At 47.8% G+C, this 27,438-nt stretch overlaps 7 protein-coding genes across 7 annotated transcripts; 4 read left to right on the plus strand and 3 right to left on the minus strand.

Moving 5' to 3' along the window:
* Window positions 1–1,610: 1,610 nt before the first annotated feature.
* Window positions 1,611–6,285, plus strand: RhiXN_12192 (Retrotransposable element Tf2 protein; the record flags this gene model as incomplete). The annotated part of the gene is made up of 5 exons (XM_043332007.1): window positions 1,611–1,620; window positions 1,663–1,969; window positions 2,008–2,955; window positions 3,030–4,564; window positions 4,649–6,285. The coding sequence occupies 5 exons, from the start codon at window positions 1,611–1,613 to the stop codon at window positions 6,283–6,285; spliced, it is 4,437 nt and encodes a 1,478-aa protein (XP_043186768.1).
* Window positions 6,286–10,290: 4,005 nt separating this feature from the next.
* On the plus strand, window positions 10,291–12,084 carry RhiXN_12193 (cytochrome P450 family protein; the record flags this gene model as incomplete). Its single annotated transcript, XM_043332008.1, has 9 exons — window positions 10,291–10,354; window positions 10,421–10,553; window positions 10,607–10,935; window positions 11,012–11,127; window positions 11,180–11,294; window positions 11,356–11,369; window positions 11,426–11,615; window positions 11,665–11,746; window positions 11,799–12,084. The coding sequence occupies 9 exons, from the start codon at window positions 10,291–10,293 to the stop codon at window positions 12,082–12,084; spliced, it is 1,329 nt and encodes a 442-aa protein (XP_043186769.1).
* Window positions 12,085–13,171: 1,087 nt separating this feature from the next.
* Window positions 13,172–14,757, minus strand: RhiXN_12194 (elongation factor 1-gamma; the record flags this gene model as incomplete). The annotated part of the gene is made up of 7 exons (XM_043332009.1): window positions 13,172–13,180; window positions 13,240–13,383; window positions 13,436–13,545; window positions 13,603–13,703; window positions 13,755–14,424; window positions 14,474–14,651; window positions 14,704–14,757. 7 exons carry the CDS (start codon window positions 14,755–14,757, stop codon window positions 13,172–13,174), a joined length of 1,266 nt encoding a protein of 421 aa, XP_043186770.1.
* Window positions 14,758–15,224: 467 nt separating this feature from the next.
* Window positions 15,225–16,227, minus strand: RhiXN_12195 (ubiquitin-conjugating enzyme; the record flags this gene model as incomplete). Its single annotated transcript, XM_043332010.1, has 4 exons — window positions 15,225–15,602; window positions 15,659–15,984; window positions 16,039–16,168; window positions 16,225–16,227. 4 exons carry the CDS (start codon window positions 16,225–16,227, stop codon window positions 15,225–15,227), a joined length of 837 nt encoding a protein of 278 aa, XP_043186771.1.
* A 1,263-nt stretch (window positions 16,228–17,490) lies between these two features.
* RhiXN_12196 (uncharacterized protein) lies at window positions 17,491–19,239 on the plus strand (the record flags this gene model as incomplete). Its single annotated transcript, XM_043332011.1, has 1 exon — window positions 17,491–19,239. The coding sequence occupies one exon, from the start codon at window positions 17,491–17,493 to the stop codon at window positions 19,237–19,239; it is 1,749 nt and encodes a 582-aa protein (XP_043186772.1).
* A 1,442-nt stretch (window positions 19,240–20,681) lies between these two features.
* Window positions 20,682–22,422, minus strand: RhiXN_12197 (OTU-like cysteine protease; the record flags this gene model as incomplete). Its single annotated transcript, XM_043332012.1, has 5 exons — window positions 20,682–21,438; window positions 21,491–21,924; window positions 21,977–22,093; window positions 22,186–22,217; window positions 22,365–22,422. The coding sequence occupies 5 exons, from the start codon at window positions 22,420–22,422 to the stop codon at window positions 20,682–20,684; spliced, it is 1,398 nt and encodes a 465-aa protein (XP_043186773.1).
* A 3,194-nt stretch (window positions 22,423–25,616) lies between these two features.
* RhiXN_12198 (SMP-30/gluconolaconase/LRE-like region protein) lies at window positions 25,617–27,142 on the plus strand (the record flags this gene model as incomplete). Its single annotated transcript, XM_043332013.1, has 6 exons — window positions 25,617–25,643; window positions 25,696–25,933; window positions 25,996–26,391; window positions 26,441–26,672; window positions 26,733–26,898; window positions 26,954–27,142. 6 exons carry the CDS (start codon window positions 25,617–25,619, stop codon window positions 27,140–27,142), a joined length of 1,248 nt encoding a protein of 415 aa, XP_043186774.1.
* Between the last annotated feature and the right edge of the window lie 296 nt (window positions 27,143–27,438).

The following is a 27,438-nucleotide window of genomic DNA, read 5'->3' on the forward strand; positions in this document are numbered from 1 at the left end:
AGCTTTATCTACAATATCTCAGAAATCCTAGATATATTTTAGGTAAACCCCATAAGTCTTAAGTCTTACTTAAGCATATATAAGTCCTATACTTATTAGGCAAATCCTATAAATCCTGTACATTAGTCAGGTAACCCTCTTACTTAAGGTACTATCCTAGAGACCTTAAGTAAACATACCCTTAGTCACTTAGGCTTAAGTAACATTAGTCTAAGGTACTATACATAACCAACCACCTGCACTTCATAGTTGCTAGACTATTTGTTAGGAGTTGTTATTCCTGATAACCTAGCCTATATTGTGCATATATTCTGTGCATATATTCTGATTCTTAATACTAGTTCTTAGTTATTCCCATATACATTTTGTATATAGTAATTCTTTCTTACTCCTGTACTTACACGACTCTTAACAGAAGCTGCTTAAAGCAGTGTGCTAAGTACTTCTAAGTATGGTTACTGGGCTTAAGGCCCTTGTACAGTATTGGGGATGCAACAAGAGGTAATCAACCTGGGTGTTACTGTCGTAGACACAATCAATACCAGGGAATTTATTCCCAATTTCTCGAATTTAAACAAAGGCAATCAGAGAACATTTTCAATCACGTGACATTGGCGCTTATATCACACACTAAGCGCCAAGCCACGTCCCCATCCGCGCTTATCTCAGCACACGTAGCCACCTCCACCTGATGACATCATTATGACACGTCAGTGACACGTATGCATGAGTAAGGCCAACTGCGGAGCGGGGTTCTTATTTGATACGGTATTGCATATAATGTGTTTGTAAATAGCTTGCCTGTAGAATATATAAGGAGGCCAACCGACCATGGTAACACCCAGGTCAATTACCTCTTGTCGCATCCCCATTTCTGTACGAGGGCCCTAAGCCCAGTAACCCACTTAGCTACTTAGTCCACACCGCCTTAAGCGGCTTTCTTGCTGTAGTTACATAGTTGGTCATTGCCCTTACGGCCTTGATCATTGTAGTATAGCTGGTCGTTGCCGTAGGATAGCTTGCCGCCGCCTTACGCGGTTCTCTACTTAGATACATCCGGCCGCAAGCGCCTTCCTCCTTGACGTCCTTATAGACGTCTAGGACACTAGGTAATCAACCTTAAGTCGGTTGCAAACCGTGCCCACCAAGCACACCCACTCAGCCACAACAAACGAGAAGACCCCCTGTACTAGCACGAGGGAAAACAGGTGATCGAGCTCGCCTTTTGCTGTCAATAATCAAACCAGCGTCGGCTCCACCTAGTACCAAATTGCTATAAGGCAGACGGGTTCTAATCGTCCGCATACCCACGGTTGCCGCACCTGTTACCAGCAACCTCAGACAGCAGATACACCCGCTTGCAGAGACGAGACCCTACATTACGCCCGCCCACGGCTGTAATTAGCGGCACTTACTGTCCAACGCTAGGTTGTTTGACGCAGAGGTTTAGCGTTTGCGTAACAAAGCGCTCATAAGCCCTGATATAGGCACTACCTGGCTACACAGCCCTCACTCCCCCTCACTTGCCCACCATTACCTTGCGCACTCCCACTCGCTCCTCCTCCCGTGCCTCTTCTCACGCTGGCCGCTCCTACCCGCCAACACATACCATGGCAACCCGTCCCCGGCCAGCCTCTTGAACCCGCTCCCCAATTGATCAAGGGGAGCTGGGACCCCAACTTTTGGCAACCCCCTATGTTGAAATTGGGGAAGTCTCCCTTGAGCAAATCACAAGCCTCCTCCTTGGCCTCCTTGGCCAAGTCAAGCACCTCGAGCGGAAAGTGGAAGAAGTCCAAGAAGCAGGGGTTGAGGCCCGCACCAACCTTGAGAACATCTCTCGAGCCGTCGATACTGTCAAGGATGGGCTTAGAAGCCTCCAACTCCACGGGCCCCGGACCCCAGAAGACACAAAACCCCCGGCTGTGGAAGCAACGCCACGCCCCTTATCAAAAGCCGACCCTATTGGATTGTCTAGTTGGGTCTCATTCTGGCCCGAACCGTCTAAAGGGCTCCCCACCTTTGCCCAACCCACTCCTATCCGAGCAGTGCCCCGCAAGTCCCATCTCCCCCTCTATCTCCGCGTCTCCAATCCCCGATTGGAGCACCTGCCCCTCCACCTCCGGCTCCAGCCGCCTATCCTGCCCCGGTCAAAGTAGACCACCCAGATGCCTATACAGGCAAAATTGGGAGTGAAGCCAAACAATGGCTCACAAGGATGTTGGCTTGGACCCGATTGAACTCCCGCATGTTTCCCACAGACCAAGAAGTCCTGTCCTTCCTCCTAATGAATATGAGGGATTCCGCGGGAGCATGGGCGCACCCTCACCTCGACCAGCTTGGGTCACACCAAGCTATCATTCAAACGGTCGAGGGATTCAAATTGGAGTTTCTGGCAGCATTCGGTGACCCTGACGCCACAAGGGCCGCCAAGCAGAAGATTACTACTCTCACCCAGTCCGGCACATGCGCGGACTACATCACAAAGTTCAGAACCCTGGCAATGGAACTGGACTGGAACGACGCGGCCCTTAGAGGCCAGTTTGCCCGCGGCCTCCACTGGGAGGTCAGCCGCCAAATCGCAACCCGCAAGCACCGCCCCCGCACACTTCTTGAGCTGCAGAATGCAGCACTTGTCATCGACAACGCTCTCCGCAAAGAGCGAGCTAGCCACCCGCCAAGGGATAATAAGTCTAGCAAACCATCCAACCCCGCAAGGGGGACGAGTACCGGCCAGGCCATAACCGGTTTGAAGAAACTCTCCGACGACCCCAACTTTGTGTCGGAGGAAGAACGCAATTGCCGTCGCGCCGCAGGCGCCTGCATCAAGTGCGGCAAAATGGGTCACAAGTTCGCGGAATGCCGCACGGGCTGGAAGGCTACCCCTATTGAGGATAAGGGGAAAGCCAAGGAAACCGCCAAGATTGGCAAAGACTCCAAGTACCAATCGGGAAAAGAGTAAGGGTACCTGCTGCCGCGCGCAAGGACCCCAAGGACTCTGTGCTTGTTGAAATATGTAATATATCAAATAGTAACAATAGAATCTCTCCTCTCTTCACTATTTCAATCCAGCCAGAGAAACAAGCGGACCCACTAGAAGTCCTGATAGATTCAGGCGCAACATCATTGTTCCTTCATCCTCACACCGCAGAACTACTCCGCCTACCCCTAATAGACCTCCCTCAACCCCGTACCGTAACTATGCTTGATGGGTCAAGCCCCCAGGCTGGAAAGATTTGGAAAAAGGCCCACCTAACTTTCCTATTTGATGGTAAACAAATGACGGAAACCTTCCTGATTTGCAACACCGGATCACACGCTGCCATCCTAGGAATCAAATGGTTAGAAGCCCACAACCCCGAAATTGATTGGAACTCCCGTACCCTCTCTTTCCCCCACATTCCACCAGATCACGCTGCTATTGCCAAGGAGGAGGAAGCTGATAAAAATTCCCTTGAAGGAGTACCCCCTGAATACCATCAGTACGCCAAGGTATTTGGGGAAGAAGAATTCAACAAGCTTCCCCCGCACAGGCATTACAACATTGCCATCAAACTCACAGAGGAAGGCCCACTTAATTCCCCGTTATACAGCATGACCAATGCCAAGTCCGCCACACTCAAGGACTGGCTTAGGGACAAACTCAAGGCTGGAAAAATCCGCCCCAGTAAATCGTCAATTAGCTCCCCAGTCATGTTTGTTCCCAAAAAAGATGGTTCCCGTCGCCTTGTAGTTGACTACCGTCGCCTCAATAACCGGACTAAGAAAAATGTGTACCCATTACCCCGTCCAGATGACCTCATGGCCCAACTCCGCGGCGCCAAGGTATTTACCAAACTGGACTTACGATGGGGTTATAACAATGTCCGGGTCAAGGAAGGTGACAAGTGGAAGACGGCTTTCCGCACCAAGTACGGCCTATACAAATCCTTGGTAATGACTTTTGGTTTAACAAACGCCCCCGCTGCCTTTCAACACTTCATGAACGAATTGTTCAAGGACCTACTGGATGTATGCGTCATCATATACCTAGATGACATCCTGATTTATTCCAAGGATGACGCATCCCACACCCAACACGTCCATGAAGTTTTACGGCGCTTATTGGAAAACCAACTGTTCTGTAAGGCGTCCAAATGCACGTTCCACGTCACTTCTGTGGAATACCTGGGAATCATTGTTTCAGACAAGGGTTTTAGTCTGGATAAACTCAAGATCCAGGCAGTACAAGAATGGCCGGTTCCCACAAAGGTCAAAGAAGTCCAATTGTTCCTAGGCTTTGCAAATTTTCTCCGCCGATTTGTTGCAAACTTCAGCCACATGGCTAGACCATTGCACAATCTGGTAAGAAAGGATACGCCATGGAAGTGGGATACCAGGGAACAGGAAGCCTTCCAGGGCCTCAAGGACGCTATCACCAACGCCCCAGTACTCTGTCACGCGGACCCTACCAAACCCTACTTCCTGGAAACGGACGCATCAGGCGCAGCTTTGGGATCAATACTCAGTCAACGGCAAGAAGACGGAAGATTACACCCATTGGGGTTCCTGTTGGAATCATTCAAAGGTGCCAAACAGAATTATGACACCCATGACAAGGAACTCCTGGCAATCATCTGATCATTTGAGTATTGGCGTATATTCCTGGAAGGGACAAAACACCCAGTCACGGTTTTCACGGATCATTGCAACCTGGAATACTGGAAGGAATCCAGAACCTTCAATCAACGACATGCACGATGGCACCTACTCCTTGCCGGTTATAACTTCCAGATTGTCTATTGCCCCGGGAAGCAGTCAGGGAAACCAGATGCCCTCTCACGCCGCTCAGACCATGCCGACATCCCTCCTACAGCTCAAACCATGCTCCCAGACCCCGTATTCGCAAACATTGCCCTGGTCACACCTGAAAAAGAGCTACAACGTCAGATCGAAGCATCTCTAGACCAAGATGAGTCCTTGGAGGAAATCCTCCAATTCTTACAGAATGAGTCCAAAGCACCTCCCTCCATCAAACGCGCATTCAAAGATTACAAGATGGAGGCTGGATTACTATTCTACCAAGGACAAATTGTGGTCCCTGACGTTGGAACACTAAGGACGGACCTACTCCACATCTTCCACAACAGCCCCTTGGCAGGACATCCGGGAAGACAGCGTACCCTAGAATTGGTGTCAAGGAATTACTACTGGCCCGGTATCCGTGCAGACACGTATTGGCATGTAGATTCTTGTGAGACATGTCAACGGATCAGAAAGCCTAAGTACGCCTCTATCCCACCTCAGCCGCTTGAACTTCCTGTTAGACCCTGGCAACACGTATCATACAATATGATAGTAGATCTGCCTAAGGACGGAAGCAACGACTCCATCTTAGTCATAGTGGACAGCTTCACAAAGTATGGGATCTTTGTCAAATGTTCCAAAAAGCTCAAGGCCCCCAAACTAGCGGAGCTATTCCTGGAACACGTGTGGAAACGTCACGGCATGCCTGAAAAAACGGTCTCAGACAGGGGAAGGGTGTTCAACAATAAGTTCCTGAAGGCACTATACCAACGCCTAGGAATTGACCCCCATTTCTCCTCAGCGTACCACCCCCAAAGCGATGGACAAACAGAACGAGTCAACCCTTCCATTGAACACTTCCTAAGGGCCTACTCGGGGGTTAACCAGCGGGATTGGACTAAGTGGCTGCCAATGGCGGAATTTGCTTACAACAACGCCGTGCACAGTAGTACTGGGAAAACCCCTTTCAAGGCCTTATACAGATGGGAACCCACCTTAACCCCATCCAACGTACCCACAGATGTCCCAGAAGCGGATGAACTTGCCCAAGCAATGGAAGCGCAATGGAAGGAAGTAGAGTTGGCCCTCCGGCAGGCCAAGCAACGGATGACAGCTGGAGAAAGCGGAAGCCCAACGGAATTTGAAATCGGAGAAGAAGCTTGGCTCGACGCCAAGAATGTCAACCTCAAAACCTTAAGCCCCAAACTAACAGAACAACGCTTGGGCCCGTTTAAAGTTATTGAGAAAATCTCCGACCGCGCTTACCGGCTTGAACTACCCCCAACAATGCGCATCCACAACGTCTTCTATGTAGGACTCCTATCCAAGGTCAAAAGGGACAACAAATGCACCTTTGAGAACCGCCCACCACCAGTCACCGTGGATGGAGAAGAAGAATACAAGGTGGAAGGGATCACCGATGCTGAAGAAAGGAACGGGAAATGGTTCTTCCGGGTCAAATGGAAGGGCTACGGGTCAGAAGAAAATACGTGGGAGCCTTGAGAAAACTTGAAAAACGCCGAAAAAATTTTGAAAAAATACGAAAAAGAAATGAAAAAGAAGGCCCTTGGCGCTGCCAAGGCCCTTAAGGGGGGGCAGTGTCGTAGACACAATTGATACCAGGGAATTTATTCCCAATTTCTCGAATTTAAACAAAGGCAATCAGAGAACATTTTCAATCACGTGACATCGGCGCTTATATCACACACTAAGCGCCAAGCCACGTCCCCATCCGCGCTTATCTCAGCACACGTAGCCACCTCCACCTGATGACATCATTATGACACGTCAGTGACACGTATGCATGAGTAAGGCCAACTGCGGAGCGGGGTTCTTATTTGATACGGTATTGCATATAATGTGTTTGTAAATAGCTTGCCTGTAGAATATATAAGGAGGCCAACCGACCATGGTAACACCCAGGTCAATTACCTCTTGTCGCATCCCCATTTCTGTACAAGGGCCCTAAGCCCAGTAACCCACTTAGCTACTTAGTCCACACCGCCTTAAGCGGCTTTCTCGCTGTAGTTACATAGTTGGTCATTGCCCTTACGGCCTTGATCATTGTAGTATAGCTGGTCGTTGCCGTAGGATAGCTTGCCGCCGCCTTACGCGGTTCTCTACTTAGATACATCCGGCCGCAAGCGCCTTCCTCCTTGACGTCCTTATAGACGTCTAGGACAGTTACCATGGTTGGTTGGCCTCCTTATATATTACAGAGGAGTGTCCAATTACAAATACATATATGCAAAATCATAACCAATAAGAACCCTGCTCCAGCTGCAGCCTTACTCATGCATACATGTTGCTGATGTGTCATAGTGATGTCATCAGGTGGAGGTGGCTATGTGTGCTGAGTAAGCGCAGATTGGGGACATTGCTTGGCGCTTAGAGTATGATATAAGCACCAAGATCACATGATTGAAAACATTGTCTGTTTATCTTTGTTTATGCTGTAGACACACTTATACCAGGGGATTTTACTCCATTTTTCTCAATTTTAAACAAAGGCAATTGGACTATATTTTTGATCACATGACTCTGGTGCTTATATCATACGCTAAGTGCCAAGCTGTGTCCCCCATCTGCACTTACTCAGCACATGTAGCCACCTCCACCTGATGACATTATTATGACATGTCAAGTGACACATATGCATGAGTAAGGCTGCAGCCAGAGCAGGGTTCTTATTTCATATATAGTACTTCTCTTCCCACACAGTGTATTTGTAATTAGATAGCTTGTAGAATATATAAGGAGGCCAACCAACCATGGTAACACCCAGGTCAATTACCTCTTGTTGTATCCCCCTACTTGTACAAGGCCTTACAGCTGGTAACCACTTAGCTACAATGCCTTAAGCATTGCCCCCACTGTACTTACTTAGTCTGCCATTGCCCTTAAGGCCTTGGTCACTGTATGTTAGTAGTTAGATGTTGTAGGGTAGACAGTTGCCACCTTCAGCAGTTATATTTGTATTCCACACAGCCACAAGCACCTGCACCCTTGACATCCTTACAGACATCTAGGACAGTTTAAGTTCAAGAAATTAGGAATAAAATCCCTTGGTATAAGTGTGTCTACAACACTTAAGCAGTCCCTTCCTGTCCTGGACACGGTCACATGACCAGTACAAGTGGTTGCATGCTGGCCCAAGCCCAAAAATTTGGGGGGTAGCAGGTGTAATCATGGGTTGTCAGCAGAGGAATAATAGGGCTCTATGGCTTAGTGGTCAAGCTGGTTCAATTCCAGCTAGTTCTATTTTCCTCTGTTTATGACACTTCCCAACTAAGTAGTTACAGTAGTTAGGCCTTAGTTGTTAGCAGTTACAGCCACAAGTGCCTGCCCCACTAGTGCAGCTTGTCTTACAACAAGGCTACAACATATGGGAATGTAGCTAAGCAATATACATGAATATAAACTGCACCTTTAAAGCTCTGGTTTTATAGACTATTGTACTCAACAACCATACAAAAGATCACCCAATCATACTGTATATGCTTGCAATCTTGGCCATGAGGCTCACAAGTAGCCAATGGCTTGTGCTACCCAAACAACTATTTATCTGAAAGGACAATGACATTAATTATACGTATGATTATAGCACAACCCCAATAATATTCTCATCCTATGGTCTGCAGCCAATCCAGGTTGATTTATTTAATTTATGCTCTAGACCATGTTTGGATGTGAAATGGCACAAGCCAGTCCCCTTGGCGCATTGAAGTCAAGGCAAAAACAAACCCTGGTGCATTAGTCTGGGCCCAATAGATGCCCACCTGAGGGCCATAGCCTTGTTCTTTAGTCCTGGCTAAAGTTCTGACCCCTTACCCCGGAGTTGCAATATTTCTTTTGACAGTTGTGCGCCAGGGACGATCAGCCACATTAGAACTTAGTTATGCCGATCGGCCATAATGCAAGTATGGTCATCAACAAACGTGGCTTTATGGCAGAACGAATAGCAATAGACAGTGCGATATTGCCATCGCTTGGTCTTGATCATCAGAGTTGCCCAAGATACCGCTGGAGTCTGTCAAATAACGGCAACGTCTGCAATGGCAAGCCCCTCAATAAAGTCTTGGAGACAATACATATTACATTTATCGACCGGGAGTGCCACACCTGAAGAAGGGGCTAAGAGGCAACAAGTGGTCTAATGGCTCATGAGCAGTTTCCGTGGATAAACTGTATAAAACGGTGTATCAGGGAGTACGTAAGTATGCATATATTCATAACCGGGATCGCTCTTGGTGCGGTAAATATCAGCGATTGGTTTAAATCATTGCAGCGGATCGGATGACGAAGCAAGGTTGTACATCATGCGTGGCTTCATAGATGCGTTGCCACTGCTGTCCTACTCTCTGGTCCGGTTCGCTATGGGACGCTCGATCGGTAAAGGTAATCTACGTTGTCTCCGAGACTGTACCGAGTGTCATACCCTAAACGGGACCCCCAAAAACCCTGGAGCATTCTGGAGTGCTTCGGTTTTGGGAACCTCCTCCTTAGGATCCAACGGATCCGAATTACTCGGTGATCACTCGGGAGCACTCCACGAGCAATTTCGAGCGTCATACTAAACGCTCCGGAGTGTTCGCCAATAATAGCGAGTTCCAGAGCGCTCCCAGGATTTTCGGGGCCTCGTAGACACGGTGGACCCCAAAAGTGCGGATTTTCTGAACGTGAAAAATCGCGCGTTATATGCGGAGTGTTGGCAAAATCCGACCATTTTTTCCATGAATCCGCATCCTCAACTCACCCCTGTGTGTCGTCGAGGTGCGGATTCTGCTATTTTAGGTGCGGATGTCTGGCAAAATCTGGACGTCATGCGGAAAATCCGCACTTTTGGGGCTCACCGTGAGAGCCATCAAAGGCGACACTATTATCTGACAGACCCCAGTGGCACACTAGACAACTCCGATCCCCAAGACTAAGTGATGGCAGACTCGCGCTGTCTATCGCTATTCATTCTGCCATGAAGTCAGGTTCACGGATCATCCCTACCTCTTACCCGATAGGCTTAGGCTCTGCATCAGCTGAGTTCTAGTGTGAACACGGGGTGATCACCTTTGGTGGGTAATTGTAAACGAAAATCATACGATTCCGGGGCAAGGGATCAGAATTTCAGCCAATACAAAAGAACGACCATAACACCAGAGGAGACAGCGGAAGAAGGAGCCAGCTTCGCTTTAATATATCGGGACCGAACATGAATAATAGCTCGTAGTGGTAGTAGCCTTGCTTCTCAGTCGCTTAATCCCAAAAGGTTTGGAGATGGCTGCACCATTACGCATCTAGTATAAATAGTCTTCTATTGCGCTCAAGTTCACCACAGCATTTCTCAATCACTCAATGGATATGAATATACTTCCAATGACTCACAGCTCGCGGTTAGGCCTTCTGATATTAGCGTTGTCTTTCATCGCTGCAGTTACTCTACTAGCATTGCGTTTTATCAGAACAAAAGGGCTATTGCCCCCATCTCCGCCAGAGCACTGGATCTGGGGCAACATGGATAGTATTAACCAGCCCCACCAATATGTAGCTCTAGGCACAAAATACAAGGATAGTCTAGGTACGCTTCGAATCTTTCGTTATAATCGATGAATGATCTGTTCATTAAGGCTATACCCGTGTAAAGGCGATGCTATTAGTATAAAAACGCCAATCGAGACGTTCATCGTCGTCAATACTATAGAATCAGCCACAGAGCTGCTGGAAAAACAAGCCCTCTTGACAGCCAATCGCCCGAAAAATCTTATGATTCGCGATCTGTGGGTAACTGACAAGCAATTCATCCTGGCGTAACTGCTGATGTACCATTTAGTCTCGGGTGGTCTGAAGGAGTGGCCTTCCGCAAGCATGATGAATGGCACAAAAGGCAGCGACGTCTGATGACTTCAGCCTTACATTTTAGAGCTGCACGAGCATACGAATTTCAATACCTAGGCTCAACACTCGAGCTACTTAGACATATTCACTGGGATCAAACATCATTTCAGAAGCATGTCGGCGAGATCATTAACAATTTTATGTTACGATTGACCTATGGTTGGACCTCCAGTCAAGGTCATAGTTCAACTACGATTGGCCAGACATCTCCATACACGTTGAAAGGCTTGGCGCATTATTTTCTTGTCAATGACTTTCCTTTCCGTGAGTTGTCCTGCAATATAAGCTTCTATTCAGTGCCGTGTCCACAGTGGTTGATTTAGAGTTCACCTCTGTCTAGTGAAATATTTCCCCGATTGGTTCCCTGGCGGAAGCTTTCAAACATTCGGCAAAGAGGGAAAGGAATCACGAACCATGTATGCGAGTGGTTTGTTTGAGACGGTGTTTGAGCAAGTGGTAGGTAGTTTGGTCCATGGAAATTTGGCTGAGCTGATTGCTGCGTCGATAGCGCGCCGGTAAAACAGAAGTCGCATCATTTGTTTCCCGGTTGCTCGAGACTAATAAAGGGATTGACGGCACTGAGATAGAATCAATTAAATGGACAGCTGCCTCCTTGTTTGGAGGTATGTACTTCGATTATATCCATTGCCTATCCTCACAAAGTGATTGGTACATAACGTGTAGGAGGGACCACTACGGTAGGCCTAGTTTGAAGCTCCTGGTTAATTTCTATCTCGTAGTAATTCTTCGAAAGACCGTTGGTTTAGTGTTGTCCTTCATATTGATGGCATCGCTTCATCCCAAAGCGGCCAAGCTTGCGCAAGCCGAGATCGATGCTGTAATTGGGCGAGAGCGACTACCGAGACTCAAAGACCGAGACAACATGCCGTACACCAATGCACTGTTACAAGAAGTACTTAGGCTGTGTCCCCCCGCCCCCCTAGGTTTTTATACATCAACACAAAGTTGTATTGGATCTCATCAGTTTCAAAGGTCTTCCACATATTACTGCCACAGAAGTTCAGCTCTGGGGGTATCGCATTCCCAAGAATGCCACAATCAGTCCCAATATCTGGTTTGTCTCAAAATACATTATATTCCAAATTTATTCTGAATCCTATACCCAGGGCTATGCTCCGAGATTCAGAGCACTTTTCGTCTCCGCACACATTCGATCCATCTCGTTATTTGAAACCAATGCCCGACCCTGATCCTCGAAAGTACGTTTTTGGCTTTGGTCGTCGTGTATGCCCCGGGCAGCACCTAGCGAACAATGCTACTTGGATCATATGTACTAGCATCCTGTCGGTATTCGAGCTTCAGGCAGGCCCCGAGCTGCTTGCGAAAGTTGCAACGCTTGGTGGCCTTCCATCTCCGCAAATGTACAAGTTATTCCAACCATACTTTGTATAGTGAGTGCTCTTTTTGGATCATGAGTTGGACGTTTCTAAGGGGTTGGTTATTGAAGTGACCCATTACCATTCCCGTGCAGTTTCACTGCTCGAGATCAAGCAGCTGTGGACCTTTTGATAAACAGTACCTAGGGCAGTGTCAATGAATTACATGTGAATTTACAGAGAATAAATGAATAAATTATATGCACCACATCAATCATTCATTAAAGCTGGTTGTATATCGATAGACCGTTTGCAGTGGAGAGTATTGGGTCAAAGCTAAGGTCAGAGTGCTGCTTATCTAATCAGTAGCCGAGCGAATCACTGCTAATTTATACCAAGTTCTACATCATCTACCATGGTACGCCGCCGTGCCAATCGCAATGTAAAGCTTTCTGGTTCCCAAATCCAGAATAGAATTCTTGTTAAAGAGGTGCACTTGTGTATTATTGCGCGCTCGGGATATTTCCTGACAATCTGCCATAGTCCAATCGTTACATTACCGCACATTCCTGATAGCGTAATAACAACTTGCCGCGACGGCCCACAATGCTTGCTTTCTCTCTAAATTTTCTTATCTGAAATATGTATGTGTTGATACCATATAGTAGAACTCAAAGTTAGCAATTACTCAACAAAATTGCCTACTTCTCCAAAAGGTACCACTCAGCTTGAGAGTCCTCTGGGGCGCCCTGGAGCTAAGTCTCCTGATTGGAGAACTCTGGGCAGCCCCAGGGAAAGCAGTAATTTAGTTGAGTAATTAAAACGAGGATAACGTCCCGTGCATACAGACAGTGGGTAGTGGTTGTTAATATAACTTGAATCTTGTTTGGTACAATAACCAGAATGGTGGAACATCACCGCTCACCCTAACTTTGACCCTATCTTCTCCACTGCAAACGGTCTTCCGTTATGCGACTATCTGTAAACGAAAATATCTTTGCTCTCATTTATAATCAACCTATCACTTCCGACCTCATATTATCATACGCACAAACACCCCAGCCTCACTCGTCACACAAATTCACTTGTAAATCTATAAATGCATTGACCCTTCAACTAGTTTCACAAACAACGAATTCAATAAAATACTCCGCTCTCCAGCTTTACTTGAACTGCAGACATCATCCATTAGCTCCACAGTTCCCTCCGCATACAAAACTATGACACTCACGTTCTTGCCATCCGCCCACTTCTTGCCGTCAATCTCCAGGTCCCATGCAAGCGCAGCCTCGAAGAACGCCTTGTCCTCAGGGTTCGAGAGGTCGATCTGCTTGTACTCGTACGACTCCCAGTCGGGAGCAGCGTCCAGAACGGGCTACACGTACTGTCACTACATGCCATAAACAAAGGTAAATGCCTGGACGAACCTTGTAGTCCTTGCCTCGCAAGATGAATGCTCCGGCGATGCGCGAGTTGTTCGCCTCGCCGAGAACCCCGACCGACCCGAATAGGTACTTCTTCGACGCTTCCAAGCGGTCTATCACAAACCTATAAGCACAAAATTATATATAAAAAAAAGAAACTGATTACTTACTGAAGAATCCACCGATCTGGTTGGAGCTCATAAAGGTCTGCGTCAGCTCCTCGTTGTACTTGAAGTCCACACGCCAGATAGAGAAGCCCTCGGGATCGAACCTGCCGAATACCGTAAATAAAGCACAATGCGGTACGAGGCCGCACACTCACTTCTCGTAGAACCACTCCAAAGATCCACCTGGACCACGGGTGTCCATGTTCGAGTAGGCACGCTTCCAGTCCTCGAGGTTGAACGCGCTCTTGGGGAGGTCGTCGAGCGGGTTCTTGGCCTTGGGCTCAGCGGGGACCAACGGCTCATCGTCATCATCGTCCTTTTCTGGCTTCTTCTCTTTTGGAGCCTTGGGTGCGGCAGGAGTAGCAGCAGCAGCGGGCTTCTCCTTTTTGGGAGGAACATATTGGAGAGGAGCGTCGGCGTACTTGATGGTGCCAAATACATCCTTGAGCTTGGGCTGGTTGGCCACGGTCTCGAGCAGACGTTGGATACCAGGGTACTTGACGCGATCATCCGGGCCCAAAAAGGTCTCGAAAAGTACGTTGGAGACAGCGGCAGCAGTGATATCAGCCAAGGAGATGCGGTTGGTGGGGAGGAAGAAAGTGTTGTGGGTGAGGTGGGTGTTGAGCACAGTCAGTCCGTCATGAATCTTTTCGCGCAAGAAGGTCTCGTATGGCTTGTTGTAAGGGAACTGGCCGTGTAACAGTCCATAGAGACTAAATCCTTTGCTCAGGACCTCGGAATCGATGTACGACACCCATTGGTCGACGAGGGCCGCATCGGTCGGGGAAGTTCCCAACAATCCAGAGTTGGGAGAAAGCGAAGCAACTGCGAGTATCATCAGCACATGGCCCATTTGTGTCTGTATGCGACCTACTGTAGCGGGCAATGGCGCTGCCCTCGAACAGGGTGAAGCCATCTTTGCTCTCGAAGGCAGGGATCTTGCCAGACGCAAACTTGGCCTTGTACTCGGGAGTCCTGTTCGTCTGGTTGTGAACATAGTCCGAGGGAGTCGGGTCCAATGTCAACCCAGCAAGGGCCGCAGTGGCACGAATCTATACCACATCCATCAGCTCAGACCGCCGTCGAACGAGATACACAACTTACGCGCTTGACATGCGGTTGGGTTTCTGTGATATAGAGCGTTCCGATAGAGGCCATGGTGTTGTGGTAGAGTAGTGGAGCGCAAAGTGGTCAAGGGCTCACTTTAAAAATTAATCTCAAATTTTGATCAAGATCTGTAGATCGCAGCGATGGCACACATGCACAAATTAAGACTTCGGGCAGATGACTAAGCTTGCTCTTTCTGGTATGTTCCGTCCGTTGGTGGCGAAAAAACACTAGATAGCCACGCGAGCGAGGAGATTTACCACTGCATCAGTCGTCATTAACCTCAAAGTCGAAGCTGAGCCAGGTAAATCAACCGTAAACGTGGTCAAGCGCTTCTCCATTCCAATGTCCCGAATGCGACCAGTCCACAAAATGCAATAAACCGGGTGAAAAACTAAAAATATATTCCAAAAAGACCATAAAGCTAACAACACAAAGCGCATAAAATGCATAATAATCAAACCAAAAAAGCGGATTGTCTGAGGCAAGGCTCTACCACACTAGAATGAGATGAACAACTATAGCCTCTTCAGCGCCTTTTTCTTCTTTTCTACTCCCCCAGTCGCAACTCTCTTCGCAGTCGTCTTCACAACCCCAGCAGCCCCGTTTTCGGTCCCCGAGGCGGAGGACGTCTTCCCCGCTGAAGGAGGCTTGACCGATGTGGTGACAGTCTCGGGAATGATAGACGCCGCGTTTCCGACAGCGGACGGTTGGAGTGGAGTCTGTTGAACGATTGGAACAGCGGGTATTTCAAGTTTGGATTTAGGTGGTGATGCTGGTTCGGACGCATTCGCATTTTCGGGTACAGCACTTGCTGTCTTTGTCGGAGCAACGACAGCCGGGGCTGAAGTCGAAGTTGAAGTTGACGCAGGGGTTTGGAATTCAACGGGAGCGACCTATCCAAAACCCATAAACATCATTTCATTATCCTCGAGCACGAACAAAAACGCACCTTGGGTGTAGCATGAATACCATTCCACATCTTTGCCCTCGAACAAAATTCATCCCAATCCTCCAGCAAAAGCTTCCCGGCCTCTTCATCCAACGCACTCTCCGCATTCGGAACAATCAACAGGCACTTGATCGTCACCAATACATGACCCAACCCATACGTCGGCTTCCAATCCTTTTTAAGTGTGTTTACGCAGATCTCGCCAGAGCGGGAAACATTGGGGTGGAAGATCTTGGTGAGCATCCGGGCCGAGGGCGGAGAGGCCGGGAATGTGGGTGGGAAGGAGAAGTGGATATGGTAGTAACCGCCGGCATAGGGCGTGCCCTCTGGAGAAACTTCATTTAGTCTCGGAAAGAACAAGCAGTGTATGCAAGACATACCAGGTCCAGCAATAATACCAGTAACATCCAACATGTTTTCCTCGCTTGGTACAACTCGGATACCCTCGGGCGGCTCAGCACGAAGCTGTTGAATCTCCTTGACGAGTTTACGGAATGCGGCTGGGGTGACCTGTTGTCATCCTAATTTAGAATTTGGGATGTGAAAGAAAGTGATCAAAGACGAACCATCGTGAAAAGTCGTGAGTGTGAAAGGTCGTGAATGTGGATGAGGTGACGCGGTTGGATTGGAAACAACCGTGGAGCCAATGTCACGTGGGTTAGAGATAATCACGTGACTGTATGGAAATGAAACGCTTTTGGAACTGGTTGCTGAAACACAGCGAACCTGTCCCTTCATGGTACAAACATATATGCTACACTCTCTTAGAACCTTGCTTCTCATCGCATATTTAAACAACGTTGAAAGACCATTGTTCGTCCAGGACTATTACTTTAAGCAATGCGAAATATGGAACTTGCTAGAGGCCACTTCGTGGGCATCGAAACAATATTCCAGATCGAGTCTTTATCTAGCTTCAAACACCACCCATTCTCGTCTCCTAGACTCGAACGAGTTACGGCCAGACAAGGACGAAACGGAGCTCAACGTCTAGCGCGGAGTCACAACTTTCACTTCCACCTTCACTCAACCCTACTATGAATGCGCTTTTATCTTCTTAATTGGGCACTGAAGAATCATTGCGCATCAAGAACTTGTCACTCTGGTGTATTCCAAAGTATGAATTTGAGCTGCACGAATTATTCTCAGTTTGTGGGCGCAAGTTGTGGCAGTAATCATTTCGGCAATTGGTCGGCTGACCCGATTGTGCCTGGACATCACACTGCATTGCTGAGCCTCCTCTCGAATCGTCCTCTTTCTTACATTGTTGGCCTTCGGCCGAGATGGTTATTTCTTGGCTATTTGTATAACGTGCCTGACCCCTAGCCTGTACTACCTTCCCTTGACTAACAGGTTCTCGCTAGTATGTTTCGAGTTTTGGCGCCCTTGTTGTGATGTACCTGGTCGGCTATCGATGCGCGATTGAAGGCAACTAATCCAGATAGAATAAAATAAAACTTAGTCCGTTTGATAAGTTACACTAGAACTCCGCTCCAGAAACGTATTCGATGTGAATTTCGGCTCAGAACCTTCTGACCAAAAAGCTGTACTCGCTATATCGCAACGTTGGCACTGCACTGCATGAGCCTAAGTATCAGATGGTTAGCGCTGGCCTCAGCTCTTGGCAGGGGTATTGGTTTATATCCTCACCGCTGCCTTGAGTTAGAGACTCTTGGGTATATACGTATAAATGAGGCGGTCTGACTGACCAAATTCACAAGAACCGACATCCGCGGCCCAAAGGAGTTAGTGTTCTGAGGTATGTGACGTTTGAGCCTCCAGTGCACTTCCTATAATAAAATACTCATTATACTCATACGCTAGTAAATAACATGGACCGAGCCCAAATTTCGACATCAAACGATGATCGCCATGAACTCGATAATGAAGCTCGGCTCGATGTGTCCAGCTCTCAAAAGGAAGGAATCTGGCTATCAACATACCCAGAACGCCGCTCTACTAAAACTGAGAAATATCTCACTTGGCTCCGACTTTTGTGGCCCATATTACTCCATGCAATCTTGACTACTATGATCGTTCTATTCCTCCTCGTATACGTCAACCATCGTACTTTTAACATTTCCGAACGACGGCCAACCGTTAAACTTCACGATGGTACTCTGATAAGATGGGAGTTTTCAGCCCTCCTTCAATCCGATATAACAACCCTACTCTCGGTCCTTATCTCTGTCCTTCGCCTTGTCACCTCCTGTTGGCTAGGTCCCCTATGCTGGCGTTGTGCCTTCATTTTGATGGAAAAATACGGGCTTAAGCCCAGACAGCTTCGCCTCCTGGTCTCTTACGGTGTACCCACAGCTCCTCTTCAAGGACAAGTTAAGGAAGGAAAAAAGATCAGATGGATAATGTGCTTCATACTTGTTACAACAATTCCCTTACAACTTGCAGCTCCGGTCATCAATGGTTCTGTGACTTGGATCACTGCAAATCACCGTCCGCATCATTTACTTAATCAATCAATCCCCGTATTACACTACAACGGGGATCATGAACAATGGCGCCTTTGGACAGACAATTTAGGCTATCGCAGACAAACGGGTCAAACAGCGGCCAGTTTTGACCTTCTCACCTGGAGGTGGGAAACAGAACACAGTGGTCTGCGAAGATATTTACCTGGGATTCAACTACAAATCAATAATACACTTACCAATATCACGTTGCCGTACTTCTCTGTTCGGTCTATTGAGTGGGTTAGTAACCCACAAAACCTCATGGGAGAAGGCAAAGTCAACGTCGAGGATTTTATATGTTCCATGATCAATGTTACGGGTGAATTATGTCGCCAACCTCGCTATGGGCCTATCCTCATACCAGGCACCCCATGGTCTAACCAAATCATGCCCAACCCACTGGTAGTTTCTAAGAGACAATTGGTGGTGGAGTATGTGGGGTCAAGATATCGATATTCTAGTAGACCACATGGCTGTCTCTACGTCAAAGAGCAAAACAAAATAGGACCTGATCATGCTATTTATGTCGATCCTGCAGAAGTGTGTTATCAGTTCGCCTGGGTCCACTATACTGCCGGTATCAGCACTTGTTATGATTGTCTGGTTTCATCACATCGTACCGTTCGAAACAGCACTTTCCAATCTGTGAATCCAGATACCTTGACAGAAACTGCTTTGAGACTGGCACCCGAAATTGTGGGCCTAGTTGAAAGTATGATGTATATGGAAAAGGAATCTGTGTGGAGTAGCCCTGAGGACCGTATCGTGGGATTACTTACCCGCTCTTATGCTGCATCCTGGATGGCCCTCACAGGGGCTTTATGGAATGTACAATTCAACACAACCTACTCCATCTCGGCTCCCGCATCGCAGGCTTTAGTAGATATACGACGCATTTACATGTGGCTCGGCCTGCAGTTCCTCGCCACGCTATCAGGATTACTCTTCACTTTTATTCAATCACGCTCAGCTACGCTGGTTATATTTGACACTGCGTTGACCGCATTTTATCTGGACACAAGCGCGGTATATAAAGCTGACAGATATCATGAAGTTCCCCAGATACGGCAAGTGGAGTTGGAAGAAGATCGCTTGTGGCTTAAAGATCAGTAAAGGTTCGAATAAGTATCACTTATTCACTCTCCCAAAGAAAATGCAAAAGCATTCATTCGTCTTCTTTGTATGCTTATCATGTGTACGCGCACCTTTATAATACCACATTAGTACGTGCATTCTAGCCGAACCGGATGTACTTAACATTGAGCACGTACGAAATGGCGCTGAATGAGATGTATATCGAACGCGACGTCGATGCCACGGTGACGTGATAAGAATCCTGCCATATATATTCATTTTGCGTTCTACTTAGAACAAGATTAGTGGCAGGTTGTGAGAAATGATACTCAGGGAAACACGCGTCATAATGAGGTAGATGGCTTTGAGTGGCTATGTCGGCGCCTACAATAGGATCAACTTTAAAGCTTGGGTGGTTTATTACTACGGACTGGTTCGCGACCAAATTTGCTGTTTATTCTCGTAATTGCCACAAGCCCGATAGGGGGAGATCCTTGAGGCGTTACAAGCTCATAGGGGGAAAATATTTGTTCACTCGGGCTCGTCGAGAACCCCATTATAAGATAAGTACATGCATGGGGGATTTGGGGATAGGTGGTAAGATGTATGCGAATGACATGGGTCAGTAGCACGTGCAAATTATGCTGAGAATGATACTTACATCGACGAATATGATAGGTCTCTGGCTCCTCTTCTTGACAATCTATTCACATTCAGGGGTCTCAATAGTCATTAACCCTACGTTGGCTGCATCTATCCAGGTAAGTGATTACAGTAAACCCTTCGTTCGCTTTATCTCCCGACCTTTCTTTCCTTGTCTAGTGCCTATGCACATGAAAATAGGCAGCCTAATACTTCCAGGTGTTAGTTGAGAGACTGAGGACGGAATCGGTGCATTTTAGCAGGGTGATGTTGAGGATATCCTCATTTGTCGGCTTGGGAATCTCTTAATCTCATATCTTTTTTTTTACGCTATCTTCTGCCACCAGCTTCAAAAAAATATTAATAATATAGTTCCGTAAAGAAAAAAAACATGAGTCGTTCAGGATCGGATAGTGAATTACGAAGCTGTTGCAGGCAGTCGGGGATTATGCAGTATTCAAACTGACGACAGCTTAAGCTTTTGTGATGAAGTGCTAAGTCAACAGCTTTCAGAAGGAGAACCATCTCAACATCTTATACACGAAACGAATCATGAACAAATAACCTGAGGATTGAAGTTGTACAAGGGTGGAGGTTTTATATACAATACAAACAAAACAGAAGTGCGTGCGTTGCGTTTACGTGCTGCTCAAATTGCAATTCAAAAGAAATCGACAGCGGAGACAATATGCAGCAGATGGAGAGTCAAAGTCGTCGGGACGAGACGAGAGAGGGTACACAAAATAATAAAAAAGAGCAAAAAAAACGCAAAGAGTAAGTCAGCGCGGGCTGGATAACAAAGTAGAATAAGAATTGGGTAAGGGATGTTCCAAGGATTTTTATATCCTCAGCTCTCTGAATCCTCTCACATCCAACCGACCAGTTCCGTTGTCCAACCACTCGCCGGTCCCCAGATCCCGCACCTTCCCAGCATCTCGATACGCCTTTGTAGCAGACCTCGTTTCTCTCTTTGGAGCCTCGGACGTGCCACCAGTGCTGGCTCTACTCTTTGCCGTTCCCGTCATACCCACACTCTGTCGCCCGCGTTGTTGTGTACTCGACCGAGCTTTTGGAACTCCGAGCGACTTCCGTTTTCCCTTGGTGAGTTTAGGTTCCAGTTCGGGTTCAGATGGAGGTGGAGGTGGTGGGGCGTCAGAAATGAATGACCCAGACTCGGCGGACACGCTGCTCGATACGCCAGCAGCAAATTCAGACTCCTCATCTTCCTCATGCTCGCCGTCGTCTTCTGGGGGTGTAACAGTGATAGTTCCCCGTCTATTCCTTTTCCTAATTTCAGTTTCCTCTTCCTCTTCATCGTCTTCGTCTATTGCTCGTTTGGGACTCCGACTTGGCGGAGGCGATAGAGAGTCGGAGGGTGTAGGCGGACGCGATTGTTGCGACTGTTTGGACAATGGCGCCGACTTCATGGATTGTGATTGAAGCTGTTGTTTGGCGCTGCGTTTGGTGGCAGCTTGGGAGGGTGGTGGAGAAGGAAGAGAGGATGTATCGGGCTCTGGGACTTCGCAGACATTAGGCATGCCTTGATGCGGGCCTGTAAGATTTCGTACAGAGGAAAAGTGCTCCCAATCATGATAGCTACGAGTAGTACGTGTTAAGATACGGTTGATGGGGAAATGGCAGCACGCACGCAACGTAAACTGTGGCCGGGAAGGGAGCACCCCCATCCTCCTCATCGTCTTCGTCATGATCCTCGTTAGCGGCTTTCTCGGCCTTCTTCTTCTTTAGTCTCTCCTTTTTTCCTTTCCTCCTTTCCTTAGAGCTTGTTATGCCAGCTTCGTCTGCCGCTGCCGAACTTGCGCCAGGATCGAAAATGTCGGTCTTTGCACCCTCGATCACATACACCAACCCGGGCTGAACAACCTTGACGTTGACAACTTTCAACTGAGCAAACGCCGTCAACTCCAGGTGACCACCATATGTTCCATTATTCCTCATTGTGGAAATGTGCTGGTCCCAGCTCCGATCATCATCAACAAATGCCTCAAAACGCTCCTTATGCGCAGCCATAAACGCACAAATCTCTTTTCGCAACGTAAGATGTTCATTCGGGGTTCCGTAGATCTAGGGGTCGTCAAGCACGTTGTTGTAACAGACAAGTTAAGAAACGGCTTACCTGGTCACTCAGCGCTCGGAACAAACAGTTTCCGTCGCCCAATGTTGGAGCCGCGTAGAGTCCCATCGAACGCAATTGGGTAGTGAGTTCAGCTGTGTTGGCGGCGGGATCATGGAGCTACGTCAGGCCCAACGTTACCGGAAGCAAATTCCATATGGGGGAGTCGTTAGCGGTGATATCGCTCTGCGATCTAAGCTATTGCTGCTCACCTTCCCGCGCTGACCGCGTGTTCGTGGCCGCGCTGAATCGATGTAACAGGAAAAATCAGAATTTGTTCTCTACGCAAGCCACGCTGCCTAATTCAACACAGCCCCCCAAACGAGTGCATAGAGCAAGGAGCCACGTCCAACACATACAGTCACGCACACCTAACGAACCGATTGCTTACATGCATTAACAGGCACCCGCGCCTTTCTCTCCTTGCGCAGTGTGTTCCCTTTCGCCATCGAGGTTAGTGGGATCCAAAAGTGTGGTATCTAGCAACGAATGATAAGAGTAACGAGAGCTAGAGTCAAACGCCAATTGAAGGTATTATAGTTCAGATTATTACTGAGCCTAACCCAGAGTACAGATTCAGGTGCGGGAATAACAGTCAGACGCGGGGCCGGGGAAGGGGAGGCAACCATCCACGTGATGGCACAGCCACACCCGCCGGCGGCTAGCCTTGTTGGAGCATCCCGGACCCGATACCTTCTCAGTTGGGTTTAGTGCCCTTGGTACGCGTTGGATGGGCGTGTCTAGGATCACGAGCTGCTGCTTTACCTCACTACTTGGAAAGACTAAGTCCCGTGGGTGTTTGCATGACTGGCTTGACGCCCATGTGTATGGTAATCTGCGATGTTGGTCTGAATGAAAACGTTCTGCTTCACTATTCCCGGCGCTGAGTCATACCTTGTATACAACGAAATTTGGCTAATATTCAGCCGGGGTAAGTTTATTTACATATATACCGCAATCCTCGTTTCTGTATGATTGTTAAATCATAACCAGTATGACTATATTTCGCTGGCACTGCTCACTATCGATATCTTTCGCACATACACTTGTAAGTTCGAGGGTAACTAAGTGCTGAACTAAGAACGCATAAACGCGTGGACTTTCAACATAAGCGATCGGTTGAGTTAGCCAGTTTCCCGCTTCAAGAACGAGTATTGGTATATAAAATCTTGGGGGAAGTTAGTAGGCTGTGGTCCGCTTGCGATGCTTTAGATGAAGTAAACCGACATGTATGCGCACGTATCCATCTCACTATCATGCAAGAACATGACGGGAGCTGAAGGATTTGGGCATAAATGCAGTGAGTTTATCAGTTTGGTTGACTGCCGGGAGAACAATCTTGGGAAATAGCTGGGAGATACATCGTGTTTGTAAAACGTCTTGTCAGATGCCAACCCCGGCGAGTTTTAGGTCGGACGACAGGGTAGAGCTTTTTTGTCGATAAATCTTTGAAACCATGTTTCGTCCAATCATAAATATTCGACACTATCAAGCTAGCTCATAGAAAGAACAAGTCTGCCTCGGAAGACCAGCTTTGTGTGTATTTAAAACTTGTTGACTGTATGTAGTGTGTGCCAACAAACTACAACTTAACTGCCAGATATACAGTATTATCTTCGCTCACACCACGAGTGTCCTTGGAAACCTGGGAGAGAGCTACCTTCCATCCGAGCTCCACTAAGTGACATGAGTGCGACTTCCCTTGTTCACAATGTCCAACTAGCGGTCAACATTCTGATGAATCTAGACGTAGACGTGCGCGGCTGTTCGTTGGATTGGCCTACAGACCATGTCAAAAACCATGATTTCGAAGCACCACTCGATGCCCCCGACGGTGTCACGTCACATCCTCCCATATACTTGAGACTTATCGTATCATAGGCAGGTAGTCTGACCCGATGCTCTTCATGCCAATATGATCTATCCTTAGATCTGGGCCCGGATAAATATCCGACAGAGACCCAAATACATAGCTGACATCACTTAATGAGCTGGGATTGACTTAGAACCGTTACTCAGCCTGCGGAAGACTAAAATGGCGATGGCCGGAAGTTAGCAGTACCAGACTGCGGCAGGTGACCCATGCCAAATTCTCGGCAGGGCTCCATAGGCCGTCAGTCTTGCGTAGCGTGGCTTCAGTAGCCCTCTATTGATACGTTACGTCGAGTCGTTCGCTTGAACAAGGTAGACCTGTCCGCGGAGGTATGGGTGATTTACGGCGTCAACTTGGGATTTGTATCTCCTTATCATGGGTGGTATTGTGGCCGAGCTGTGCTACCGCGAGATGGTGGAAGAATATACAGCTGGTTTAGCTTGGTGAACTGGGGCCTTGGATAATTTTTGATTGAATCATAGGAGAAGGTTCAACGATTATCTGATAATGAATAAGAGCAAGGGTGAGGAAAGTGAACATATACAAGACAACCCCTAGAGCCAGATTATCTGTAGTCTTCGGGTACACGGTGCATATTACCGCTTCCAGTGTATATAACGACTGGTGTCACTTGATGCATAATACAACTACGTATATGCGTGGGGCGGTGCCTGTTGCTTGATGTATTGATATTTGAGGCTCTTTGGCATGTAAAGTCATAGGAAATGCAGTTGTGTAGTTGAACTTAGCCTAAGCAAAGGCGGGTCTACGGCTGAATACAGTATCCAGGTCTGAACAAAGTTGCCAAGGCGAGAAGTTCGAGTCACGGACTTTGAAGAAGTAATTCATATCTTATCGATCCCACCTCTCTCCCCAAGACATGAATATCAGTTCTAATTCTTGGTTGACAATACTTGCTAATTAGAGTTATGAGTGCACCTAAGTCACTCTCGAACCAAAGGCACCCATATGTAAAAGGTTCTTGTTCCGATCCTACCCGTTTCATGAGTCTCACGTACGCGATCGCGAAGTACGAAAGGCAAATCGCACAATTTTTAATTATGGAGAAGATGATGCGTGATTAATTTGAATGAGTCACGTATAGACATGTACTGGGCTGTTCCTTGAACACTATGAAAACAATAAAGTATGACAAAAATGCTACGCCGCGACGTACACGGTAAGCAATGGCTAGTTGGGCCAATGGGCGCGGGCGGTCCCAGAGCTACAGTGATGAGTTTGATCTGTGCAAGCCAGGTTGTCTTGGCATTATCGACGTTGTCGCCCTCGTCGCTTGTTTGCTCATTTGTTTGGCCGAAGCAAAGAAAGGGGTTTTTATTTGTACTCATTTTAGACTGCTCTTCTTAAGCGAGCTCACATGCAAGGCTGTGTCACCAGCAGGCTAAGTCCACCAGACTAGCATGATTTGAAACAAAAGTCCCACACTTGAGATTATGAGATTACAAGGTTTGGAGCATGCCGGCTTAGTCATATACAGTGAGGTCACGCATGATAAATCGAACCACCACCATTCGAAAACACCCGTCTCGCGTACCTTGGCATATTCACATTCATGGTCATGAGCACACTTCCCGAGACCTAAAATACCGATGCAGGAGCTGAAACGCTAGGATTGGTTTATGGGCAAAATGAAATGAAGCTCTTGACGATGTGAAGGAGCAGCCTGTCGCAAATTATCGAGGGGATTTGTCTGCTGATGGAGTTCAAATATGACCTGCTATGGGTTCTCCCTGTAAACCCCCGCATGCGATGTCCAACATGAGCTCAAGTGTTCTGGTGCGTCTGCTATTGTAGACTCGAGCTCGTTAGCTGACAACTTGACCTCCAGTCGTTTCCAGCCTCTTCACACGCAGTCATCAATGGCTCGTTCTACCGAGACCCCTCGTACTCCCTGTGGTCAACTGTCTATGTCAACGCCTCGGGAAACGTGACGACGTCTGGTCCTTTTACGTACCCGAACGCATCGACGTCGTTTGTTGCATCCGTATCAGACTTCTATGACGTTGTAGGCGACGGTGCAAGTCTGGAGGTTGTCGCACGGGCCGAGTATGCTGCGTTCCATGAAGGTGAGAGGTAGTCTGTTCTCACAGTAAGCGGTGATGATGTTGACTCTATTTTCTATTCTCAGCGGGGGTGTATATCTCATCCACGAACGAAGTGTATTTTACATCCAACAAGCTCAACACCACGAATGCAACCGAATACAGATTCCCCAGCTACGGCCAATTCAGCAAGATTTCACTGACTCCATCCCCGAACGGAACATACGAGTGGTCGACGCTCCTTCTACCTTCCGACCAACTTGTCATGCCCAATGGCGGGACTGCTTACAATGGCCAAGTACTGATGGCAGCTCAAGGATATGGACTGGACGTCGCTAGCTCGCTGGTGCTTGTTGATCCTGCAACGGGCAAGGGGAGAACGCTTGTGAACAACTTTTACGGAAGGGTGTTTAACTCCATCAACGACGTGGCCGTGGTGTTCGCCAACCGAGCCGTGGACGAGCAATGGGTATTCTTTACTGGTATGTCAGTGCTAGCCGCTCTGTTTATCTTTGGGCTGACGGTGCGCAGATCCTCCGTACGGATACTTCCAGGGGTTCAAGCCCTACCCTTCACTTCCCGCTCAGGTATACGCCTTCCACCCACCGACAGGTACGATTCGGGTGGTTGCGGATGGGTTCGAGAGACCAAACGGGGTACAGTTTAGCGAGGACTACAAGACGTGCTATATCTCGGACACGGGCTTCATCAGTGCGGTTGCTGGGGATCCACATCCAGCGGATGGCAGACGTCCTGGAACTATGTGAGGACTGAGAACTGTTACTCATTTAGAGAATTGAGGCTGACGAAAGAAACATGGCAGATACGCGTATGACGTTGTGGCCCCACCTGAAGGCGCGGACCCAAAGCTTGTGCCGCCAACGCTGACGAACCGGCGGGTGTTTGCGTTTGCGGATAGTGGAATGCCAGACGGGATCAAGGTCGACACGGCAGGAAACGTGTATGCGGGATGTTTTGATGGTGTTCACGTAGGTCTTTGCTTCTTTGCCGCCTTTTGATCCCAGTGATGTATGAAATTGATAGGTGTGGAACAAACATGGAGCACTGCTGGGAAAGATACTGCTTGGTCTGGACGAGCTGACGGAAACGAGCGATGGAGTGACAGGAAAAGGATGCTCGAACCTGGTGTTTGTACCTGGTGGGTTGCTGATGTTTTCAGAGGACCGAATGTACCTCGCAAAGATCAAGGCGAAGGGGGCATTACTGGCTTGACCGGTGTGGATGGCGAGTTTGCCGTTATGCTCGCTCATACATATGTGATTGTTTGAATTGAAGGAGGTGAAGGCACTTGTATATACGAGACAATGCAGAGTGACTTGCCGTTCTATACGAGGTCATTTAAAAACTCAAGAGTGAAAATCAACTAAACGTACTTCATGTATATATTATAGTGGGTACTTTTACTGTTGCTGTATCAAAGCCTTTGCCTTCAAACGAGGTCATGCTGGCTTGATCCTGAAGATTGATATACTGATACACATCGGTCTGCTCTGATCTCTGAGTCCATC

The sequence above is a fragment of the Rhizoctonia solani genome, chromosome 15 (assembly GCF_016906535.1).
Source record: "Rhizoctonia solani chromosome 15, complete sequence".
Classification (NCBI taxonomy): domain Eukaryota; kingdom Fungi; phylum Basidiomycota; class Agaricomycetes; order Cantharellales; family Ceratobasidiaceae; genus Rhizoctonia; species Rhizoctonia solani.